Source organism: Sinocyclocheilus rhinocerous, unplaced genomic scaffold (assembly GCF_001515625.1).
Source record: "Sinocyclocheilus rhinocerous isolate Xijiao unplaced genomic scaffold, SAMN03320098_v1.1 scaffold818, whole genome shotgun sequence".
Taxonomy (NCBI): domain Eukaryota; kingdom Metazoa; phylum Chordata; class Actinopteri; order Cypriniformes; family Cyprinidae; genus Sinocyclocheilus; species Sinocyclocheilus rhinocerous.
The window spans coordinates 1,375,628-1,383,274 of NW_015664989.1; the positions used below are offsets into that span (position 1 = coordinate 1,375,628).

General features: G+C 36.8%; 1 protein-coding gene across 1 annotated transcript in view; it reads left to right on the forward strand.

Annotated features, from left to right (window-relative positions):
• LOC107730596 (T-box brain protein 1-like) overlaps positions 1 to 3,721 on the forward strand; it is a 5,421-nt gene extending 1,700 nt beyond the window's left edge. Inside the window, exons 3-6 of the mRNA XM_016541457.1 lie at positions 218 to 339; positions 846 to 1,004; positions 1,103 to 1,164; positions 1,923 to 3,721. Coding sequence (XP_016396943.1) covers positions 218 to 339; positions 846 to 1,004; positions 1,103 to 1,164; positions 1,923 to 2,772 — 1,193 coding nt within the window. The 3' untranslated portion in view covers positions 2,773 to 3,721. The remainder of the gene's footprint in view (positions 1 to 217; positions 340 to 845; positions 1,005 to 1,102; positions 1,165 to 1,922) is intronic.
• Positions 3,722 to 7,647: the final 3,926 nt, after the last annotated feature.

Below are 7,647 nucleotides of genomic sequence, written 5' to 3' on the forward strand. Positions count from 1 at the left end.
ATAATAATAATAATAATAATAATGGTGGTGGTGGTGGTGGTGGTGATGATGATGATGATGATACATTTCTATTATTATTATTATTATTATTATTATTATTATTATTATTATCTGTTTAAATAACATTGATTTTGAATAAAACGCAGAGTTTATTTTTATTTTTAATTATTTTTCTTATCCTGACTCCGAACTGACATTTCAATTATATTGTAAACAGGAAACAGAGTACACATGCACCCGGATTCGCCAAACACCGGTGCGCACTGGATGCGTCAAGAGATATCCTTTGGAAAACTTAAACTAACCAACAATAAAGGAGCAACGAACAACACAGGACAGGTTAGTTATTTATCGTTAGATTTGTTTTATTTTTATTTCATTATTTTTAGTCTCACTGCTGTGTCATGCGTTCAGAATGCGTTAGAAATATTAGCAACAATGCTGTGCTGGGTAGCATTTTACAGAAGTTGCACATTACAAGCAGCTCCATTAAACAATCTCTCTCTCTTTTTAGTATTAGTTCATATTTATCTAAATATAAAAACGTATGCTCTTTTGTGGTAAGATCATTCATAAGTGAAAATATGCTACCTTAACATTTAAACATTACGTTCGTCGTTGTAACCATGTGGAAACATTTTTTGCCCAGCCATAATAATTTTTATTTTTATATTACTTGAGTTAAACCGGATAATTTGCATGTAACCAATAATTGCATATTTAAATGAGCTGACAAAACCGATGGTAAATTAGTTTTCATGTTTGTGTTCCAAATGGAACTACGGGAGCGTAAAGACGCGTGAGGAGATGTTCTCTGACTCGTTTTTTCGCTTGAATTCCTGCAGATGGTCGTCATGCAGTCGCTGCATAAATTCCAGCCTCGACTGCATGTGGTGCAGGTGAACGAGGACGGAACCGAGGACACGAGCCAACCCGGGCGCGTGCAGACGTTCACTTTCCCGGAGACGCAGTTTATTGCGGTCACCGCATATCAAAATACTGATGTAAGAAAGGTGTTTTTTTGTTTTTGTTTTTGTTTTTTATTCGATTGATTTGATTATATAAAGCGTTTTTAAATGTTCGAATTTTCTGCCACTTACAGATCACGCAGCTAAAAATCGACCACAATCCATTTGCAAAGGGATTCCGTGACAATTATGACACGTAAGTTTTGATTTTTCTTTTTAATATGGTGACCTTTTCTGTCCTGTCTGACCTATAAAATGTAGTCCGGGTTAATCGTAATAAATATTATTAATTTGAGTGTAACCAATTCATTTAGGTGCACATGAAGTAGGCTACATTTTTGTTTTTATGATCTTAACCAAAGTATATGTGCGTGCGCATTTGTGTTTCTCGGACATAAAGATCACAGACGAATTGTAACCCTGGCAGGTTAACATTCTTGCAAGAACCTGGAATCGTGTGTGATTTTATTTTATTTGCTCATTTAAATCAGTGCATCTGGATGAAAGAATGCAGGGATTTCTTAAAGAGTCAAACCGCAAAGAAAGATGATTTTGGCTCGGAATTCCAATTGGCCGATGCATTTATAACCATTTGTGTGTTTTGTGCTTTGGCCTGGCAAATCTCAAGATACAAATCTTAATTTCACTTCACAGCATCTCATTATGACTCTATCGCGCACTGTGTTTTTGCCAGCAATGTTTATTTAGAAAAGTTGAGAAAAACAACACCGTTTAGTAGTTTTACTGTTTTTAAATCATTATAATCTACACTGGTGCAATATGCATATGGGTTGACCTTGCGCAGTGTTAATTTGCTTATTCGCGCAATTACGCACATAATGGGAAATTGTGAGAAAAATCGAATGCTCTCGAGCACATTTGCAACGCTTTATTTACGGTTAGCTACGCTTCTCATATGCAACATTGTTGTGTTTGTCCACCATCTTTCTCCAGTGTCTACACAGGGTGCGACATCGATCGGTTGACGCCGTCCCCGGGTGACTCTCCGCGCTCTCAGATCATGCCTGGCGCAAGATATGCCATGACTGGTTCTTTCCTGCAGGACCAATTTGTCAGCTCGTATGCCAAGTCCCGCTTTCACCCTGGCGTCGGAGGCGCTCCTGGCACGGACCGCAGCGTCCCACTTAGTAACAGCTTGCTCTCCCCGCAACAAACCGAGGAGACCACGGTGGCCTCCCCGCAGCGATGGTTTGTCACCCCTGCCAACAACCGACTGGACTTTGCCGCCTCGGCATACGATGCTGCGGCGGCTGCTGATTTCGCCGGTAACGCGGCCACCCTTCTGTCGTACGCGGCTGCCGGTGTTAAAGCGCTGCCCCTGCCCGGGGCGGGATGCTCTAACAGACCTCTGGGGTATTATGGCGAGCCGCCGGGGTGGGGCACCCGCACGCCGCCGCAATATTGCAGCAAGTCCAGCTCCGTCCTGTCATGCTGGCCGTCCAACTCCGTGGGGAGCCGAACGACCTCCTCCAGTTACCTGGTCCCTGGCCTCGAGGACGGAGACGCCATCGCGCCCGAGAGGTCACCGCTAGGCGGGGCGGATGAGTCCAAACCCAAAGACCTGTCTGAATCCAGCTGGATAGAAACCCCGTCCTCAATTAAGTCGATCGATTCGAGCGATTCTGGGATTTTTGAGCAAGCCAAGCGGAGGAGGATTTCGCCATCTGCCACGCCGGTTTCCGAGACATCGTCTCCATTAAAATCTGAAATGTTGACGCCGAGGGAATGCGAGAAAAACTGCTCCAAGGACATCGGCTACTACAGCTTTTACCCCCACAGTTAGAAACTGTTCAAGAAACCTGTTCAAGGATTCACGAGTGACGTATAATCTATTTATTCCTATTTATGTGCTTATTTGTTTATTTATTCATAAATCTTGGTCGCGTCGTTCGAAGGACGTCACGCACCGAGTTTTAAACGAAAAACTTTGACATGCCCGAAAACTTGAGCAAGCGGTTTTCGTTCCCAAATGACATTTTAAGGTTCTAACTGTCAAACCTATTGTAAGTATGGAAGAACTGTACATATTTGTATTTAGCTATCCATTTGTGATTTTCTTCTCGTTGAATGTTGATGTACAATATAGAAAACCGGATTAGGTTTGTTTAATGTACTTAGACGTTTGTTCGTTCGAATAGCAACATATATTAAATATTTTGATGTTTGAAAAAATAAGGATACAACTCGTATAGGTTCCCGGTTCAAGTTGTTATGAAAAACAATGGTCTGCCTGAACTGGAAGTAGCTAGCTGCTTACCTGTTGAAGAGGCCCCCAAAAAGAGTTCCTCTGACGCATGTCTGTAGGAGGTCGGATTTTATGTAAGCTTATATTGATGTTGCTTTTAGAGTCGCGTCGTCTGTTCGTAAATATCATATAGTATGTAGGTTCATTTTGTGAGCGTTTTGTGGACGTATGCTTTTAACCACACCAGAGTAACTTAATTTCTTTATTTTTGTTGTTGTTTTTTTTTGGTAGAGATAAAAACATAGACTATCATTTAACCTATTGCCAACCCAGACATTTTCATTTGTATTTCATGGGCTGTTTTCTCATGAGAAAAACGCGAATTAGGCCTGCTAATGTGTAAAGGTAATGTAATTGTGGTGTGCTTAATTGCAATAAATATGACAGAATGTGAAACCCTGGGCGAAGTACACAAGAATCAAACTAAGCTGATTTCAAAACCAAATATTTCTGTTCCATTTTTCTCTACCTGTCTTGGAGAGGTATATCGATAACGCCAGTCACAATGTGAATTTTGTTGCCTGTACGATGCATTTTCATAATAAAATGTAGTCATGCAATGCAACAAATAAGAAAATCGCCCAGAACAACCTTTTTATTTTATATTGGCTACTTGTTTCATTCGACTACAATTTTTTTTTTTTAAATGGGGGAAAAATGCTGTTGGCTACTTAATTTTACAGTAGCCCTAAAGTTAAACGGGGAAGGCACTTAATGTATCCGTGTCACTGCATTAAATAAAATATCAAACCAAGTGCCATGCATTAAATATAGCACAAAATTGTTTCAGATTATAAAATAAGAGGTTCAAAGTTAAGACCGTAGTATTTGGAAATTTCTGATTGCTAAATATAAGTGCAAAGTCATTTACTTGAATGGTCAAGACAGGAAATTAACCAGTTATAAGGACTAAAATGCCCTGGATTTTTAGAAAAATGTATGGACTTGTCTAATTGAGTTAGACACAGTAGTGACCTAAGTATTTGAACATAAAAGGACAACATGGCCTCAAAGATATAAACTGCCCCTGAAAATTAATTGTGACTTCATACATCCACTATAACATCATTGCAACATTTGGGTAACATTCATTGTGTAAACTGAAGTTCTTTCAGTTGATATTGATAGACGGTTTGATATTGTATCTAATGCAATTGCATTTGTTTTTAGGTGTGACTTGATCCACCTTTTGGCCTATAATACTAGGCTATATTACACACAATCGAAAACATGACAACATTTACCAATAGATTATAATAGAGTTTTGTATAATACAAATCTTTACCTTTCAATGATTAAGCTCGTTTACGTCCATATAGAAACCCAGATATATGAATATAAACGAGCACTCAAGTATTGCCAAAAGCAGACTTTGCACACTATTCTGGAAATTTTACAATTTTCACTTACATTTTGTAAGTTGTCCAGAGTTTGGAACAAATATATAAAATGTCTATGTTATAAAACACTACACCATTAGCTCTTTATCCTGGTCCTAGCCCTGTACTGCATATTTATTTGTGTTTCCCTTATTTAATACATCTGAATTAAATTATCAGCTAGTAAACTATTATCACTAGTAAACTATTCAAGACCTGAACTGTGTGGGTATCCAAAATGTGCAGTTTTTCAGTTTTCCAGGAGCAAAAAGAAAGCAGAAAAAGTGGGAGTAGTGTGATAATATCCAACTGATTTGAGAAATCCTGTATGCTTTTTGATAGTTTGCTGCCTCCCTGTGGTTCAGTGATAAGCTGCCTAGTAAATGAAGTAACCCTTTTAAACCGTTACTTTAGAGTTCTAGTGTAGAATTATGAGATTAACGTACAGTTCATTATTTGATTCAAAAATCTGATGTCAAAGGAAAAAGCCAGTTTATCTGTAAACCCTAAAACCTGTAGTACACAATTGCGAACACTAGATGGCGACAACCTCGTAATGATGAAACCAAAAGACACTTGCATCATATTGTAGCCTATGTAATTATACACTATTATAATTAACTATATACTATATAATATAATTTTATACTAGTTTAATTATATAGTATATTAACTTTATATAATACATTATTATTCAATGTAAGAATATATTAATATTGGAAAAATATGTGGAAAATATTGCACTGATGAGAAGCAGCCTGACGTATCAAACATACACTGTCCCAAAAAGCATTTGGATAATCCACAAAATCAGATAACAAAATATTAAAATAAGTGGCATTTATTCAAAAAAAAGAAAGAAAAAAAAAGAAGAAATGATAACACAAGGAAAATGTATACACAAATGTTTGTTAGTCAATGAGCAAAAATGAAAAGAAAATTGAGAAAATGAGTACATGTGCAGCATTTGAGCACAAATGATAATTGGTTTGATACTGCGCTGTGTAATGCAATGAAATTCAAACACAAGTTTGACTTAAATGTCCAAAGAATGTATATGAGGAGGAGGCTGTTATTGTAGATGATATAAAAAGCAGCTTAAAGATGGTCCAGGATTTCTTTCTTTCTTTTTTATCAAAAGCATTTGGATAATCCACAAAATCAGATAACAAAATATTAAACTAAGTGGCATTTATTCAAAAAAAGAAGAAGAAATGATAACACAAGGAAAATGTATACAAAAATGTTTGTTAGTCATTGAGCAAAAATGAAAAGAAAATTGAGAAAATGAGTACAAATGATAATTGGTTTGATACTGCGCTGTGTAATGCAATGAAATTCAAACAGAAGTTTGACTTAAATGTCCAAAGAATGTATATGAGGAGGAGGCTGTTATTGTAGATGATATAAAAAGCAGCTTAAAGATGGTCCAGGATTTCTTTCTTTCTTTTTTATCTTTAATATCCACCTCATCCATATAATAAATAAGTTGAGCTGTAGTGCAGACCTGACAATGGCAGTGCAGATGGCAGATTTAAAAGCGCAGCAGGAGTTTCGTTGGCTCTTAATGCACTCTCAGAAAAAAAGGTACAAAAGCTGTCACTGGGGCGGTACCTTTTCAAAAGGTACACTTTTGTACCTTTTAGGAGATGGTCCAGGATTTCTTTTATATCAGCTTCACCCAAATAATAAATAAGTTGAGCCGTAGTGCAGGCCTGACAATGGCAGTGCAGAAACCACTGCACTGATCATGACTGTTTCCAAAGTCATCAGAGTTATTGTAAAGAAGAAAGCGAAAATTGAATAATATGAGATTTATTGTTATTATATAGATCATATATATATATATATATATATATAGTTTTACACATATCAACATGTGTAATATATGTGTAAAATATATATGTATCATCAACATTTGGAAAACTATCAAGAATAAATGTTTCGCTGTATCGCCTAGCCCTACAACACCATTGCACTGATCATGCCTGTTTCCAAAGTCATCAGAGTTATTGTAAAGAAGAAAGCGTAAATTGAATAATATGAGATATATTGTTATTATAGATCATATATATAGAGAGGAGACCTGGTCTAGTTGGCACAGTTTTACTTCAGTATTTCTCAGAGTAGATTTACTGTATATTTAAATTGGACATTTAAGTCAACCTTAAAGTCTGGCAAAAACGCTATTGAACATTTTTACCATTACTGGCCCTCACTAAACATACAGTGGGGCATGTTGTCACACTATAGAGGTAAGTATACATGATGGGATCTTTCCATTAAATACTCAATAATAAGCTACTTAATGGTTTTCAACAGAAGTTCAACAGAAACATAATCATGAAACGGCAAACATTGAAAGAATAGCATCTAAAAATATCAAACCATTGTTTCGGCCAACAGAAATTGGAATAAATTGTATAGAATGAAAAATGCCCTTGTCCTGAGAATAGTTATTTGTTTTTTTGTGAATATTGCATGTAAAACTTTTCTCAGAACAAGGGTAACCATCTATAGTCATCTCAATAAAATAAAAATGCACATTTGATTATTTACACTAGGATGCAATCCAAATATGCTAATGAAAATTAACATTTGCTCGCCCACAATCTTCCAAACTTCTGTCTTTCTTTCCTTTGTGAAACGCAAAAACTTTCTGAAACTTTCATATGGACAAAAACGCTTCTTTTGTTCCACAGAGGAAAAATAAGCAAGGAGGGGGAGTAAATTAAGACGAAATTTGTAGTTTTGGGTGAACTATCCCTTTAAGACAGTTTTGAACTATTAAATTTAGCAATTGTGAAATTGGACTTTTGACTCAAAATAGTTACTAAGATGCAGACAACCGTGACCATTAGTTCTGCACGGTCTCCTGTACTTCTCCTAGTTATTTGTACAAAATGCATCTGTAATCTCTCTTGTAAGGCCCACTCCTGACAAATTTCGAGGCACTATAACATAATGCCCCCTCCCCTGTGGAGTTTAAGTGCTACTACCCACTGCTGCGTCACACAGCAGCTACATGCGCCCT